We start from the raw sequence: 18,399 nt of genomic DNA on the forward strand, positions 1-18,399 counted from the left end.
TCACATATGTTTATATGTGTTTAGAGGTGCACCACCAGCTATAGGCAGATGGTGCTCAGCTGCCACTGATAATGGCATTTATTAACTCAGTATGCTTGAAAAATATCACAAAGGACTGGTCTCTGAATGGGTGTTGGTTAAATGGACTACAGTGTATGGTAGACAGTCAATAGGTCGAGACGAAAAGGTTGACACACAATAGGTTGGCTCAGGCAAAAGTTCAACATACACAGACAAAAGGGTGCTAGGCTGTTGGTGTCAATCTTAGAATACTTATCCTGATTAAGATCATGCAGAGACATTCCTGGGTTGGCCTTCTCAGCCTAGTCCCTGCATTTTCTGGGGGGAGGAGGGGGGGACAATCCACTCCACTCCATGTCACATTACCTTAAGGCAGATGCGGGAAGGGGAGGCACATGGCAGTTCCTTCCCCAGGCGGTGACCCGGCAGCTTACCCCAGTGGCAGGAGGAGGTGGGCATACTGCACACAGCAGCTCTGTGCCCGGGCAGTGACTCTACAGCTTCCCCCAGTGGCGGGCTGTGGTGGGAGGGGGTCCCTAGGCAACAGCTTCACCCTGACGGCTTCCCCAGCGGCGGCACTCTCTTCCAGCCCAGAGAAGTCAAGTGAGTAGCTTTCACACTGGCCCGTATCATGGGAAAGTCCTGGGAGCAACCCTGCTGGCTAGCAGGGTTGAAATCCTGGGCAATTGATCCCAGGATTTCGGCCTGGGGCCCTTTTACAACAGCACTAGTCCCGGGTCGTTAGTTAGGAACTATTTAAAAAGGATTCTGTCCCAGAGGTGATTATTTTCATACCTCATGTACATATCAATGTAGTAAGGATAAGGTTATCTGGGTTTTGTTTTTTACAGATCTTCTAAGTTGTCGTTCAGGCATACCTTACTCACATGTATATAACATGAATTAATCTATAGTATCAAAAATCCTTGAAGGTGGTGAAGATGAGATCTTGATCTATACCTTTGGTGATATGCATTTGTCAACAAGGAGCACTTTATAAGGCAAAGTAAATTCTAATTACGACAAACCACATGTCCTCCCAAACGCTTTATTAATTTAAGACATCAATCAATAAAAAAAAAAAAATTGGAGTTAAAGGCAATCTACTTTGAAGCTAAATTCTTTATTTTTCCATTCTCTATATTTTGAGTCAAGCCGGCAGCATTATCATTGCCTTACTGGGGCCTTTCTGAATCACAGAACGTTGGCATGTTCTGGTATACGTGTGTGCGGATGAGGCACAGAAGTAATTGCACTCACAAAATGAACTGCACTGCGGATTACAGTTTTTAGCTATGTAAATGAGGACCATAATGAGTCTGTAAATGTGCAGATGCTACCAGGTGAAAACTTTGCTATTCCCAAAGCATTAATCAGCCACATATATAAATCAGATACAATTGCATAGCCGGTAGTGCACAGATAGGCTTGGCATGAGATAACACATTTGATTACTGAGATTGGAAAAAAATGGGAGTATACTAAGCTGCAAAAAAGAAATCTCTTTTACCACAATGGGCCTGATTCAGATTTGTTCGCTAGTCTGTGTATACTTGCAGCCTAGCAAATGGGTAAATGTCCCCCGTCCCCCCGCTGCCTGTAGTTCTGCATGTGGCCGAAAGGAATAGAAATTAATCGATGGTCACTCATCGAATTATTTTCTCTTCCGTTCAATAATAAAAGTCGGTCAAGACTGACTTTTATTTTGGCCAAAGAATACCGAATTGGGGGCGAGCGTTGACGTCATGCGACGTCAGCAGCCTGCCCCAAACAGGCTTGGGGTATGCCCAGCATCTTCATGGGCACACCCACCGTTTTTGTGGGCATGCTCATGAAATCCTTGGCGTAACCCCTACTGCCCGCTCCTGGCCCTCCCTTCCTGGAGCGAACGGCCCAGCGAGTGTGGAATTTGCCAAAGCCGTTCACTCCCGGGTTTTGGACATGTGGGGACTGGAGGACGGGGATAAACATCAGGGACAGGGGCGAATTCGGACTTTAATGTATTGGTCTGAATAGGCCACATTGTGCGTAACAGTAGAATTCTGGGTACTTATGTAATATCTGGGCTCCCGTTTTTCTTATGAGACCGCGTCCGCTCGCCACGCTTCGGGCACGGTGGCTCGCTGCGCTCGCCACACTATATAAAATCAACTCCATGCGTAGTTGGATAGTAGGGGTATGAAAAAATGGGGTGCATTTAACATGGGAGCCCAGATAATACATAAGTACCGAATTCTGCTCATGTTGTTTTCAGCATTAGGTTGATGGGGAAGTGACGTATTTCTTCATAGGATCTTCCTCCCATTCAGGTAAAGTAGATATATTGGTTTCGGTTTTCTCATCAATGGGCCACCCCCAGGCCTTGAAGAATGGGGCCAGGTTCTTATGGACAGCTTGAGAGAACTTCTCTGCCCAAAGATTCATCTTAACCTTTTTCTCATTGCTGACATTTGATAATCTTTGATAATCAGAGAACAGGCGTTTGAAGGGATCCCAGCCAAAGGCCTCTTGTAACTGAAGGATATACAATACATAAGGTGAATTAGTGATCTATAAATACATTTGTGAATTGTTATCTATAAATAATAAATAGGTACTTCACAATATGGTTTGCATTCTTTACAACATGATTAGCGCACTTTTTATACGGCATGACAAAATATAGCACATGGCAGAAGGATATGGGAAGGGCCAGCAATATACATTTCCAATGGTGGCTCTCTGGATACACATTAATAAGTCAAATGAGTTTGACCAAATATTGTGTGTCCAGAAGCCTCCTTTGGATATTTACTATTCAGCTGCATCCCATACACTATTGTTGAAGTCACACCAGACATTTCTTTCTCATGCGGATGTGCATCTTAATTGCAATGCAGTATCATGAAACCGCTTAACAAGATTGCAGTAATTAATTTGCGAGCTACAATGCACTCATGTGCCCAGTAGGTAAAAATGCCTAGCTATAGTGACCTCCTCCAGCTCTTCTTTGAGAAGTTTTGAGAAGAAGAATTAAAGTTGGCAAATATGAACTGCTGTGCAACATAATGTAGTTCCACCAAGGTGCACGTACTGTATGCTCTTTTTTTTTTTGTGCTCATTGTGAATTAAAACTATACATAGATTTACTGTATTTGTACAAACCAGAAGATATGTCTCAAGACAAGTCCACACATTCCAATCTTTCAGTTTGGTGCCATCCTTTATGTAGTTTGTAATTCGAGCAGTCCTGTCTTCTGGCTTTAGATCCGGATGTGCTAAATCCCGAGTAATATTCAGCACTGTCTCATGTACATATACAGACCAGAGGTTATTTGTGGCTTCTGTGGTATGAGGGGGAAATTCCCAGTGAGATTGTTGTTGATTATGACCAAGTTCATGGGCAAATCCCCACATTCCACTTTTCCTTATTTTCGTAAGGTCTACCATAAGGTTTGCTACTGGCAGATGACACATTATTGGGTATCCAGAATGCATCCAACCTACAAAATAGTAATATGTAAAAAGCCATATAAGTAATTGACTAATGTATCTTGACACTATTATAATCTTGTAATTAATGCAATTAGCAACGAGAGTGAATACATAAACCGGGCTGGTGTTTGGGAAGCATAAATCCTGGGGAAGATTTCCTGTCCTGCTTTTAATTGGTGCTTTGGAAGGATGTATCCTTCCCAAACATCAACCCTGATCTCTTATGTTTGATGTTTGAGAAGAAATAGGTTCCTTCCAAATGAAGTCCTCTTCAAATTCAGTGTTTGAGAATGATATATACTGGGAAAAATATTCCTGTTCTGGACTAGTGGTTGGGAAGGATAGGTCCTGTTCTGGGCTGGTGTTTGGGAGGAAATATCCCGTGGGCTGTTGTTTGGGAAGGATAGATCCTGTTTACATCTACTGTTTGGGAAGGAAAGGTCCTGTTCTGGGCTGTTGTCTGGGAAGGGAAGGCCCTGTTTTGACCTAGTGTTTGGTAAGGGTAGGTCCTGTTCTGGGCCAGTGTTTGGGAAGGGAAGGTACTGTTCTGGGCTTGGTGTTTGGCAAGAAAAGTTCCTGTTCTGGGATGGTGTTTGGAAAGTGGAGATCCTGTTCTGGGTTGGTGTATGGGAAGGAAGATCCTGTTCTGAAAGAAAGGGAACCGGTTCGGTGATTGTTTTTGGGAACAAAATATCCTGTTCTGGGCTGGTGTTTGAAAGTATTAACCCTAAAATAATTAAAAAAACAAGTTCATTGTCAATGCTTTTTAATGTGGACTTAGATGGGGAACTAGCCTGGATAGCTTCATTTTGAAGATCTTTTATATTTATTTATTTATTTATTTATTTATTTATTAACAGTTTCTTATATAGCGCAGCATATTCCGTTGCGCTTTACAATAGCAGTAGCAGAATAGCAGATAAGTTAAATGTTATTGAACTGGACACATCTCTTTATCACAGTAAATATATGTAGTAGTGATAATGATAACATGCACTGGAGATATGCACATGCATGCTACCAAGCAGTTGCTATAAGAAAACAGAAACATCACTAAGAGGTAAATATGTGCAGCTTGGAGAAGTGTTATCTATCCCCATGAAGAACGTTATGTGCAAGGTGATAATGCACCAGCCAATCAGCTCCAATATGTAAATTGACAGTTAGGAGCTGATTGGCTAGAGCATTATAACCTTGCACATAACATTATTTATGGGGATTGATACCACTTTTCCAAGCTTCATACACTTGCCCCTAATTACAAAACAATGTTTGCTGCTTATATGCACACTTCGAAGGCTTTATTCTCATACAGTAAATTAATATTTGTAACTACTGCACTTTCAATGTGTATTGTTTTTCAAGGATGGTAGTAGTGTTTTATAGCCATATATTTATGCTACCAGAATGTATATTTAAGTCTGTTCCCCTGTTATCCAGATGATGGTCATAAATCCAAGTCCTGCTTTTTGTATAGTCAGAGTATATTTTGGTCACCTCACCAGTGCACCATAGCGAAGGATTAAGCAATGGTATCTTGAGACTGATCTATGATTACATTTTAATTTAGCTGTGTTTCTTTTTGGATATACAGGGTAATGGGCCCCATACATCAGCAATCACAATTTATGGATTTTCAGATATTGGGATATTTTGGCCAGATAAATGGATTTTCAGATCTATCCGACTTTGCCCACACATTACAGTTTTTTTCAGTGATCGGCAGATTTTTCCATCTAAAGATTGCATCTTCATATCTGGAAATTGCCCCAATCGATTGTCATTTCAGCTGTTCATAATGTAAATAGATGAAGAAAACGAATTGGGAATGCCCACACATCTAAAAAAGATCTGCAGATAATACCAGATTATTAAACATGTTTAAAAACCTGATTAAGCAATCGATTGGCGATTGTGATTGGGATTGCCAAAAGGGGGAGCCCACACATCTAAAATTAATTGTGGCAATCATCTCCATATCTGAAAATTGTCACAATTAATTGCTGATGTATGGGGCCCTTGAGTCAAAAAAAGGAAGGATACAAGACCAGCAAAGAACCACAAGTGTAGCTATAGCTGCAGTATGGGGGGTGTGTGAGTCTCCCAAAATATAAATAGACAAAAAGAAAGTATATACAGCGCTTGGGTTTGAGTGAATGTTGTACACTACCACATGAAAAAAATAATACACATTTATTAATTAATAAACATACATACAGGATAAGCATAAAAATTGTATATTAGAGAACTCTCATGATAAGAAAAAAACTATTTAAATAGTGCAAATGGTAATCACAAATATGCTGGTAATCAATCCAATTTGGATTCTAGATCTTGCTAGCGTATTAACTCCATTAGATGGGAATGAGCAACAGTTCACTGCACCAAAATGTTATAGTTACCAGAATTGAAGCAGGGAGATGATTTTAGTCCCTTATCAATCAAGGCTGTATGTATTTGTAAAGGTCCTGGAATAATACCCAGTAGGATCCTGATTCACTCAGGGGGCATAGCCTATAGGCAGTCTGTGTCTGTGTGAATACCTTGCTTTGCTGCAGGAGAATCTGAGGTTCTGAGATTTTAGTACATAATCTAACAGTGTTGACTATATTATCTTAGTTTTTTTGGCATATAGCAGCCCTCCGTTCATTAATGTTCCTAGCTTGTAGTCCAAGGGGGTATTCAATCTGGGATTATGACCGTTGGAACATCCCAACAGTCGGAATCCCGGGCCGTTTTAATTTCTTCCGACTGCAACCCGACAGCTGGAATTTAATGTTCCGGCTGTCTACCATCAAAAAGTGCGCGGATCGGTGAAAATGGCTGCAGATTGTTGAAACATAACGGTGACTTTGACAATCCATGGCCATTTCTGACAAAACAGATCTGAGATTTTAGAAAAGTCAGATCGGACACCCTTCAATGCTAGCATTAAGGGCAGCATTGAATAGGCGAGTGCCGATATTTCCCATATGAAATACCTACACAGCTTGAATACCTCCCCCCTTATAACCTTTTTGGAAACCTTTAAGATCTGGCAGTTGTTTTTGCCTCACCTTGTACAACGTAATTGCAAAATGATGTCTGTGTCATGTGGGAATTGTACAGTGCATGTCTCTGCTCCTTATGTAACTCGTGATGTGGGGTTACAAAAACTGGGAAGCAGTGTGTAACGTAATTTTATATGTGTTTTACTTATATGAGGAATTATTTTATACAGTGAAATTAAATGAATGGGTCATTTTTTTATAAATAGATTTTCTACCCGATAATAATTAAAATAAAAACCTTAAATAATGTGACTTTGCGGTTTACCAACCTAGTGAGAGCTGCACATCTGCCACGATTCTTTCAGGACGTGCAAATTTCCTTGGAATTGCAGCAAGATCGGCTACTGCCACCATGACATTTTCCCACACAGAAGTTAATTCTTCAGGATCATCTAGTGAGCGGATAACCTCAGAGGGGACAGTAAGGATTATGTTCTCTGTAATGATCTCAGCCCAAGGAGCTGGATAGTTGCGAATGGTTTGCACCCAGGATGAGTTGTTAGTTTGGCCTGGGGGAAAAGTCAGAAGAAATTATTGATTCCAGAATAACAAATAAGCTGCACATTTTGCACATCAATGTTAGAACATTGTTATACTGGTCCATAACAATCCAGTAAATAAAGATGTATATAAATTACAGTTGGAATTTGCCTAACCAGCCTCATTCTGGTCACAAACAAATTATGAGCCCCATTTATCAATGACTAATACAACTCATTCTATATGATAAATTGCCTAACTGTCAAGCACATGATAAGCTGATTTAACGGGATGCAGTTAAAATCCCGGCGGTCGGGATCCCGGCGTTCAGAATCCCGACGCCGGAATCCTGACCGCCGAAATGCTGACCGCCGAAATGCTGACATATTCTCCCTCCTGGGGTGTCCACGACACCCCTGGAGGGAGAATAAATTAGTGTGCCGAGCGTAGCGAGGCACCGGGCCCGCTGTGTGGCGAGCGCAGCGAGCCCGCAAGGGGGGGCGATCCACGTCCCCCCCTTGTCGGCATTTCGGCTGTCGGGATTCCGGCGTCGGGATTCTGAACGCCGGGATCCCGACCGCCGGGATTCAATACTGAATCCGATTTAACAACACGTTTTATCACCCAACAGATGTTATCACTTGCTGCAAAATGAGCTATATTTTTGTTTCTTTATATATCAATTAACATTTGCATCTTTTTAAAACCACATAAATATTGAGGTCCATGCTGCATCATTAGCAATTTGAAAGTCTTTCATTATCATAAATGTCAATACACACTATGCAAATTTTTCGCATATTGTATGCTGACCGATTATGGGGATAATCGATGGGCTGTAAAACGCTTAGTGCACCCCATCGCTCATCTGCTGGTAATAAGCTCATCTGCTGGTAATACCAGCAGATGAGCTGCCAGTCCAACGATGATGCAGGAGCGCACATCAGCGGCCACTGCTCATCACTGCCCCGTGCACACTGGGTGGTTTTTGAGCTGAAATGTTTTGAAAAAACATCTGGTTGTAATTTTTAAACTGTGATTTTTTTTTTTTGGGGGGGGGGGGGGGGCGGCAAAATGGGCAATTTTTACAGCTAACCCCATGCTACTACACGTGTGATTTTTGGAAACTGTGAATTTGGCTGTCTTTGACAGAATTACATTTCTAAAAATCGCACCCTATTACATGTCTCCCATGATCTTCTGGGTGTGGATCATTTTATCGACCACAGTTAGGTCGACACCGTTGTGTCGACAGGGGTCTAGGTTGATATGTGTCAAGGTCGACAGGTGTCTAGGTCGACACAGGTATAGGTCGACATAGGTTTGGGCAACAGGTCATTCGGTCGACATGGATTCTTCACTTTTTGGACCGAATGTCGACACAGTCGACGTGGCCACAGTTGGAAGTCAAGCCTCGCTGTGCTCGGCACGCTATTTTATTCTCCCACCACGCCCTAGTGGATGGTAGGGCATGAAATACCACCTGTCGGCACATGTTGGCTCAAAAAAACCAGTGAAAAAACCCATGTCGACCTAACGACCTGTCGACCTAACCCATGTCAACCTAACACATATGTTGACCTAAACCCATGTCGACCTAGACACCTGTTGACCTAGAACCCTGTCGACCCAACGGTGTCGATAAAAGGACCGTATACCGATCTTCTATGACTACAAGAGGAGCACTGCAGCTGACCTGTGTCTGCCATCATTGAGAATAATGTTGCTGCTATGCAGGCCACACTTGAGGTGGACTTAAGGGTTGCCATGACCCAGTTAGAGAAGGAGATAGGTATCTCATTTGGATACATTAGCTTGATACTCCACAAATAGGTTGGCCTGAAAAAGGTCTGCTGTGTGTCCGATCAGCTGACTTGAGAGCAGAAGGAAGCTCAGGTGACTTGGTGCCGCAACATGCTGGCCAGGTTTGATGGTGGTCATTCAAAAACATTAGTGGGGATGAATCCTGCATCTACATTTTAAACCCTCAAAAACAAACATGGCAGCATGGCCAAGCATATGGTGACTGCTTTTGTGGCAAAAACTGTTAATGTTGCTACTATACCATTTAAGCAGCAGCGCACAGTCACTGGGGACTGGTACACCAACCTAAGCCTGCTGGAAGCCATTTCCAAGCGCCATCCAAGAAATCACCACTATGGCACCCTTCTTCATTACCTACTCAGTCAAGAAAAGTGCTATTTTCTGGCCCATGAACCCATTATTTTGGTCATGCACTATACAGTCCAGACCTGGCCCACTGTGACTTCTTTGTGCTCCCACTAATCAAGAGCAAGATGCATGGGATGCATTTTGAGTCACTGGGAGCTGCATGAAAGACCTTCATCTAGCATGTAGATGACCTACATGCGTACTGGTCCTGCTTCTTCAAGTGATTTGAAGACATGCAACTTTGCATAGACTCCTCTGGCGAATACTTCGAAAATTGTACACTCCTTGTATGTGTTAGCATTGGTTTGCAGCATTATGTCCGAAAATATTAATAAGGTTTTACTGCTGTCCATGCTTACCTTTTATATAGGTTGGAGCCAGATCTGCTCCATGCACTGATACGGAAATCATCCCCAGATTGCTGTTTCCCTTCACAATAATATACAGCAAGCCTCCCCAGACACAGGAAATCACAACCCTCTGATCAGTAACACTCTTCTTGTAGACCACCACAGGAGCACGGCTCAGCTCAGTTTGATCACTCAGGTCATCTGTATGACAGCCAACCTGAACCTGTAATACATACCAAAAGGATATGGTAAATGGAAACTACACCGAAGGGGTCATTTCTTTATGCAAAGAAACTTACAGTCATTCACTTTACACATGATTGCAGTTGAGTTGAGTCTCCCTCAGAGTAGTGGAACAGTATTTGATATTGGTGGAGTTTAGGTTCTGTATAGTGATTAGATTGTCATGTGGGTTTTGTCTGTGTTTGATTCGGTCTGTAGTGTGCCGTCACACCAATAATTTGATATGATGTTTTTAAAGGTTTATAATCCTAGCAGTTTATGTATTATTTTATTGAACCATTTATTAATTAAGGTCTGTTATATACTGTAAAGAGTGCATTTTAGTGATGACATAAATGCTTATATGTAAGTGATAAAATGTTTATATGATTTCATTGGTTTTAATTTGTGAACATGTGAAATGGTTAAAGATGTAATTGCTGCTATGTAAAAATAATGTTAATTGTTGTATATTGCCGCATAATGACTATTCACTAGAACCCCCGGATGAATGGAACGCATACAGTAGAGTAATATCTTGATGTATTGGGCATATCTGCGCAGACGCGGGCACTCTATTCCAGAGCAAGGCTTGGATGTGCAAGGAGCACAACACTAACTGAGGTGAAATAAGCATGCACCATTACGTCTGAGGAAGCCTCTGATGATACATACAGGTGGAGAAATGCATTAAGCTTGTTGGGGCAAGCAGCACCAGAAAAACAGACATACAGTAACTACAGATGTAATTACAGATTAGGCTAAAATGCACTAATAGCTGGCAAGTAAATGTTGGTGCCCATATGTGAGTTAAACATTTGCTGGGTTGAGAAACACCAGGGAAGATGCGTTATGGGGGAGAAGGGATTATCAGCACACGTTTTGTGCACTGATATTGCTACCCCCCCCCCCCCCCCCCCCCATGTAAGATGGAGATGCTGTTTAAATTACAGGGATGTGGCTGGAGATGACTCATCCCTTAGGGTGCCTTGGTTGGCTGACTGTATTTCTGCACCTTATGTTAAACAGGCCAGAGGAGTGGCCTATCCTTCGGTCCCTGATCCAGAAGGCAGATATCTGTTACTGGATGTTAAAATAAGAGATTCCTCATATACTATCTTAAATATTTATGCCCAAAATATTCAAGTACTATATTTCCTTCTTTAAATCTCGCAATTATTGGCCCAACGTTATATCACCTCTTTAATTGTGGGTGGATATTTTATTATTGTCAGGAATCCCGTTTTAGATAAAGTCCCTCCCCCAAGCTTACATACTTCTAGATTATGGACTGCACTAAATGTCTTTTTATCACAAACACACCTGATGTCTGGAGACTCTTTCACCCCACCGATAAAACTTACACGTTTAATTCAGGAGTTCATCACTCATTCTCACTCATAGATTATATTTTTGTGGCGGATCACCTAATCCCTATACGTTCAATAGGTGCATGGCCCCAGATTAAAATGTCTCCAATATCAGTTGAATTCTCCTTTCAACTATCGTCTACCGGGTCCTCGCATCACTCCTGGAGGTTCCCCTCATATCTATTTCAATCCGACAATTTTCGACAAAATCTCAAACATCATTGGCTTGAATATGTCGACAACAATATAGTGCATTGGGTAACACCTGTCTTGTTCTGGGAGGCTTCAAAATCCATGATGTGTGGCCTAATTATCTCCTATGTTGCTAAATGAAACACCCTTGAGACCCAAGACATTTGCAGCCCTTACCTTCTCTTTTGCATTTCTTCATGACTTTAATGAATTAACATTTATCATTCAGATAGATTCATTTACAGCCGCTTGATACTAACTGTATTAAAAAAATATACTGTCACATCTCTACTGTGTTTGCGCAATTCATTGGGGAATACATGATCATTGAGATTTCTATGCAATGTTACTAAATATCATGTTCATGTCCCCAGTTCCTCAACCAATTAGTAGTGCAACTTTAGCACTTAGACTTTGTTACTCAGTCGGTTTATTAACTAATAAGCCAATTTGAAGTTGTATCCTACATGCGCCTGCTATTAATTAATTACCAGTTGCAGTCTGATAATTGCTGAGCGGAGTATTTATTTGTTGTACCAGTTATTAAATTAAATATTTATTTTCAGGCATATTCAGGATTTAAATATACCTTTGCCTTTTACAAAGGGGTGCTTTTTTAGCTTTTTAATCTTTTGTGTTGTTGTTGTTGTGTGTATTTGTTAACATTTATAATATACTTATTAAAAGTTAAGTTTTATTAAGGACATGACACTTTTTCACCACACTCTTTGAATAATACGTATATACGTCTTTAGCGTGCCTCCACAAAGGAGTTTTCTTTTTCTTTGTTAAACCTTCATTTTTTGTAAACTCAACATTATGCCAATAAAATATCTAACCTAATTCCAATGGACGACTGGGACAATGATCTTGATAATGTATTGATAGCACCTCATTTATCTAAAGGAGCGATATCGCTTTATTATAAATTTCTTAGATCACCTCTACATCATTCCACATTTTCCTTCTTTAACTGTGAATGACCTACTCAAATTGCTACAATACTCTTTAACTACTTTTCCAATGGCGCAATGTATAATAATATTTTTCACCGCTCTTATATTTCTCCGTTGAGGGGATTTCATATGGGTATCCTAGATACTCCAATGTGTCCTAAATGTAAATCTAAACAAGCAGACCTATACCATTGTTTTTGGTCTTGTCCTGTTATTAAAAAGTTTTGGATGCAGAGTAGATGTTTTTCTACGGAACATTTAGTCAATTATACTCCATATTCCCCTGAATGGACTATATTTGGCCTCCTACCTGAGGGAAACAGAATCCCTAGAGCAGTTAAAAATTGTTATTGGCTTGCAAAGCTATATTTCAGGTGTGGATTCAAGAGACCCCTCCAACCTTGAAAATCTTTAAAGATAAGTTATTTTTTATCTTTCATATGGACTGACTTGAAGCCTCTCTTCAAAAAGAAACTTGCACCAAAAACCTTTTTGAAACCTGGAGCAGCTATATGGAGATCCCTGTCCACCAGACTAGCCATATACCATTGCTTTTGTAGAACATATGAAGAACGTATCTTGCTCAATGACCCGCCAATCTCTTTTGAGTAATGTTATATTTATGTATTACCTTTGCACAATGTTTAAAGATTATTCATTATGTATTCTTTGACTTGACATCTTTACAAGCTCTGTTCTGCTCTGGAGATCTCATATGAGTATCGAGATCTCGTGCATGCCAAGTACAGACGGCCAAGGATGAAGGAGACAGCGAGTCAGCATGAGCTTATGTTCTGTCTGCTCTAGGGGACATCGACAGAGGCAGGAGTTTATGCTTCGGCAGACAAGATGTTAATACATCTTGCTGATGTCTCTTTATGTTTTGCCTCATTAATGAGGCGAAGCAGGAAGTGGTATAGCAGCGCCACTATAATACATCTACCACTCTGTTACATAATAAGCTGTTTCAGAACTGAGAAATGAATATTGCCGCTGTGGTACAAGGATTTCCAGCTTCTATGGCAAATATGCATAATTACTTTCAATTGTACAAAAGATAAACTACTAATAATGTTTTTTTTTTTGCTTTTAACATCCTGATCATTAATTAAGCTGTCTCCTCTCAGTTAGGTTTTAAAAATGGGCCGATTCAGGATCACTCGTAGCGATCTGAATTCAGCCCCATCCCCAGTGGGGCGTCCCCATAAAAACGCTGGTCATTCCCCTGCGAATGCAGGCTTGGCGATGTATGTTTAGGGCGTACTTGAGGACCAGGGCTGGGAATGCCTGCTCTAGAGACTCAATGGTCATTCGCACAAGGTAGCCACACAGCTTGAATGATGCGACTATTTCCAGAGCAGTCTGGCTCCACCATTGTTCACTCAAAGGTGATGCCCAAACTATGTTTTTATCCTGTTTATTTTCTCAAAGATTGCACCATAATCTGTGTGTATCTTTTAAAGTATTCCTATTAAAATTGTTGTAACTGTTTTTGAAAATGAAGACTTAGGGCCCGACTCAGGTTGGCTTGGTAAACTGCAAAAATCACAAATTACCAAGCGCTTGAGATGCCATCTCTCCGAATGCCGCCCCCCCCCCCCTTTCCCCCGCCACCATTGTGTAAAGAAAACACATTCCCTCGCATGTCTCCTCTGCAGGAGAAATCAATTGAATGATCTCTCCTGCCTTCACAAAAATAAGAAGTCAGTGAAAACTTATTTGCGTGTGCCTGGATGCTGTCCTGTGAAGTTAGCCACCCGCCCCTGCCAGGCATTGGCCTGTTGCATACCCATGGAACTGCTCATAAAACGGTGGGGGCGTTCCCATGGACGTACCCCATTCTTGCCTCCGGCTGCCCCAGCCCTCCTTTACCACAATGAATGGCCTGGCGAGTTTATGTGCAAACCCCTAAACATCGGAATAGGGCCGAATTCACCCTGTTTTGAATGAATCAGAATTAGGCCCCTAATGTCTTGTTGTTCTTACTGTGTTCTTAGACCCAAGACCTGTGTGGCCCATGTTATATACTTTGCAAAATATTAATAATTGTGTGCAGGTAGACGCTACATAAAATTAGAGTCTGGATTCCTGTTGCTGGTGGCAGTGACCATGTCATGCATAACCCAGTAGTAACAGATGTAGATTTTCAGATTGACAAATCTGTGGAATCAGCCATCCAATTGTGACACTATGGATGAAATTTACTAAAATGGGACTTCTGTTTCCGATGGGATGTTGCCATTGGCAACCATTAAGATACTATTATCTTCTAGAAAGTGATAAATACATTTTGATTATCATTAGTTGCCCATAGCAACAGCTGATGTGAAATAAAACTCCCATCTTAGTAAACTTCCCCTTATGTCTTGTTATTTTATGTCTGCCTTTACCCTATGTGGGTTTTTCTGGTTCACTTGCAAAGGCACAATCACTCTCTAATGGACAAAACCATATGCACTGCAGGTGGGGCTGATATAACATGTGCAAAGAGAGTTAGATTTGGGTGTTTTAATGTTTCTGTGCAGGGCAAATACTGGCTGCTTTATTTTTACACTGCAATATAGATATCAGTTTGAAGTACAAAGTCCACCCAAATGTAACTCTCTCTGCACATGTTACATTAGCCCCACCTGCAGTACACATGGTTTTGTCCATTAGAGAGTGATTGTGCATTTACAAGTGAACCAGAATAACCCCCTATATTCCATCAGGTAAACATTTAATTTAATGGACTGTCATGTAAATGATATTTCCCAGATGAGCAGAAGTAGTTTATTTGGACTGAATTATGGCACAATGTGAAACTATCAAATAGAACCACATCATCACCATCATCTTACATTCTGCTAGCTTACACTACCATATCTCCAAACACTGAAACATACACAATCTGGTCAAAATAAATCCCACCCCTGATCCAGCCTAATACTGTCTCTAAATATGACAAACACAACCACTAAGGCCCGTAACTCAGAGCTGTCCCACTAAAGGGACATTCAGTGGGTACCCAATATAACTAACAGCAAAACACAGTCCATGGTCTAAATCTTAAATGAAAAAAATGAATAATACTGTAAAACAAATTATCTTAATCAATATGAAGTAAAAATTCAGCAATTCCCATGATTACCTGGAGACCTTTCCCCAAGACTGAGTCTGGAAACAGAAGTGCTGCTGCTTTCTTGGGAGGGAGGTAGAGTCCAGTGCTTCTCCACGCATCTCCACCTGGGGCACAGTATCAGTGTCACTACACATGTATCTCAGTAATCGTTGTCACACATAATGGCAATGATTCAGAATTTACCTTGAGGAAATCTTGCGTGTTGCTTCATTACCTATTTTCTGTAACTGATGCACGGACATGTGCACTTTTACCTTCATCGAAATTTGCAGCTAAGTAGGTGGAAATGGGCTGTAACAGGAAGTGCTCATGTAGGCACAGTTCAATGAGGCCGCGTTGACGCAATTACGTGTTACCCAGAGTTGGACGTATGCATAGATTAAATATTTTAAATATAAACAATGAGAGTGATAAAGCCCACATTACCCGCAACGAGGACCCAGCACTGCCTTTTCTGGCTTCAGCAATGCCTTACAGGCATCGCTGAGTCCCTGCTCAATGAAGCAGTCATGCAAATGCACAGACTGTATATTGAGCATGCACATGACTCAGCAACCGGTCACTGGCAGAGATAAGGTGCACACACACAGTGTGATTTTGGCTATTGCTAATTTGGACTATGCGATTTCCCTTGAACTCCCCAAAGCACAGAAACTCCTACTTTGACTATATTTCTGTGCAAATTTGACAATGGACAATTTTGACTATACCAGAACTCTGGATTGTATACAATATAATCGGTACTTGTTTCCTAGCACGGCCACACCGATTAAGATCGGGGTGGTCGTGCTGAAAAAAATCGGGTCGATCGCATCGCATGCGATTTGGTCGCATGCGATGCGATCGACGCGACCGACCGATTTTTGACCCGATTTTTTTCATTGAATCCAATGTAAATTGGGTCCCTGGGACCCAATTTTACATTGTATTCAATGAAAAAAATTCCCAACCCCCCCAAATTGAAGCGCGTAAACAGCAGCCCACGATAGACGCATACCCGAAGCGTGGCGAGCGCAGCGAGCCCGCGAGGGGCGGCGGTACGCGTCCTCCGACCTTTTCATGCCCTACTATCCACTAGGGCGTGGAGTGAGAATAGAGAATAGAATAGTGTGGCGAGCGCAGCGAGCCACCGAGCCCGAAGCGTGGCGAGCGGACGCGGATACCTTCACAGGTAAACGCGTCCCTTCGCGGGCTTCACAGGTGTCCGCGTCGCCACGGACACCTGTGAAGCCCGCAAGGGGACGCGTATAACTGTGAAGGTATCCGCGTCCCCACGCTTCGGGCTCGGTGGCTCGCTGCGCTCGCCACACTATTCTATTCTCACTTCACGCCCTAGTGGATAGTAGGGCATGAAAAGGTCGGAGGACGCGTACCGCCGCCCCTCGCGGGCTCGCTGCGCTCGCCACGCTTCGGGTTGGCGTCTATCGTGGGGCGACGACGGGGACATCTATAATGTGAAATGGGTCATATGGACCCATTTCACATTTTTTTACATTTTTACACCATTTCAATGTTAAAAATTTTTTTAACATTGAATCCTATGCAAAAATCGGGGGCATCGCGTCGCATCGCGTCGGGACCAATGTTAATGGTCCCGACCGACGCGATGCCCCCGATATTTTACCTTTCCCGACAAGATTTCAATGTTAAAATATTTTTTAACATTGAAGTCTATGGAAATATCGGGGGCATCGCGTCGGTCGCGTCGGGACCAATGTTAATGGTCCCGACCGACGCGATGCCCCCGATATTTTATCCTAGCCGGCAAAATGGACCTGATTTCAAAAGAAATCGGGTCCATCGTGGGTAATCGTGTCCCTTAAGTAAGGGACACGATTACTCACGATTGTGGCCGTGCTAGGAAACAAGTACCATATAATCAAATTTGACCTATCTGCAAAGTCTATTTTTACTTGCAGTACTGACCAGGGGACAGGCATAGCCATCTCAAACTGTTTAGACAATGTGTGATATGTACTAAATTTTCTTCTGATGTGGACTATATAGTCAAACTCAGAAATACATATTGCACCTAATTTATGCACCTTTAGACTGTTAGCAGGTGAGTGGGTGATGCAACTAGAGGGGGGGGGGGGCAGCATCAGATCTTGCCAGAGAGGTAAGTATTGCTGAATACCAGCTTAATTGTACCATAGTGTTATTAAACAAAATATGCTTCTGGTGTTTTTCTTGTGTAGAGGGTGTCCAAACACACTTGGCGCTGGCCATGACCACACTGTACCGGCAACAGCTCTTCAGCTTCTTACAATAGGCCCTTGATCATTTTCAGCTCAAGCAATGTATGTATTAATCTGGCCCTGAGTTGCCATTCCAACACTTTTGTCCACACCCAAGACCTTTTTCAAAGACAATGAAATCAGAAGACAATGCTCATTTGGTTTATCTTCTGATGCTGTTTGGAACCTTTAAAAGGGCCCTGGAAATGTTGGTATGTTACCATTGAGGTGATCAAACATTAATGGCTTTATTTGAAAATGAACAATTCTTAAAGTGTTCTTGTTATATTAAGAGGATACCCCTTACATATTTATGAATGACCCTGTTATATGCAAAAGTAAATATATTTCTATGTGCATATATATAGCAACTGTCCATGCAAGAGCACTCACCAGATTTCCAAAAGGTTATGCAGTAAAAAGTTTAATACATCACCACTTGATTATAGTAGAGTCGACGTTTCGAGCCACTCTGGGCCCTTTGTCAAGACCAAAACATAGATGGTTAGCCGGGACATGTGACCCGGGAGGCAAGTTATCAAGGCTACAAGCGTTCCATTAATGCCTATTGGAACGCATCACCACTTGTCATCAACTAAAGCAGGCTGTATGCGTTCCACTACACTCTAAGTATATACATATAATGCATGGCTATATGGGGCATTCATATTTATACACCACCTACAAATAGTGATATTTCATCACACTCAAAATTATTCCTCAATCAATATTTCTACGTCATTTATGGGGAAAA

At 41.8% G+C, this 18,399-nt stretch overlaps 1 protein-coding gene across 1 annotated transcript in view; it reads right to left on the reverse strand.

Annotated features, from left to right (window-relative positions):
* Positions 1-1,053: 1,053 nt before the first annotated feature.
* The window catches only part of LOC146072474 (TRPM8 channel-associated factor homolog), a 31,466-nt gene continuing 14,120 nt past the window's right edge, over positions 1,054-18,399 (reverse strand). Inside the window, exons 3-7 of the mRNA XM_083179701.1 lie at positions 15,418-15,512; positions 9,557-9,770; positions 6,815-7,054; positions 3,166-3,503; positions 1,054-2,535 (exon numbers count right to left, since the gene is read on the reverse strand). Coding sequence (XP_083035827.1) covers positions 2,278-2,535; positions 3,166-3,503; positions 6,815-7,054; positions 9,557-9,770; positions 15,418-15,512 — 1,145 coding nt within the window. The 3' untranslated portion in view covers positions 1,054-2,277. The remainder of the gene's footprint in view (positions 2,536-3,165; positions 3,504-6,814; positions 7,055-9,556; positions 9,771-15,417; positions 15,513-18,399) is intronic.

This window comes from Crinia signifera, chromosome 4 (assembly GCF_055691185.1).
Source record: "Crinia signifera chromosome 4, ASM5569118v1, whole genome shotgun sequence".
NCBI classification, from domain to species: Eukaryota; Metazoa; Chordata; class Amphibia; order Anura; family Myobatrachidae; genus Crinia; species Crinia signifera.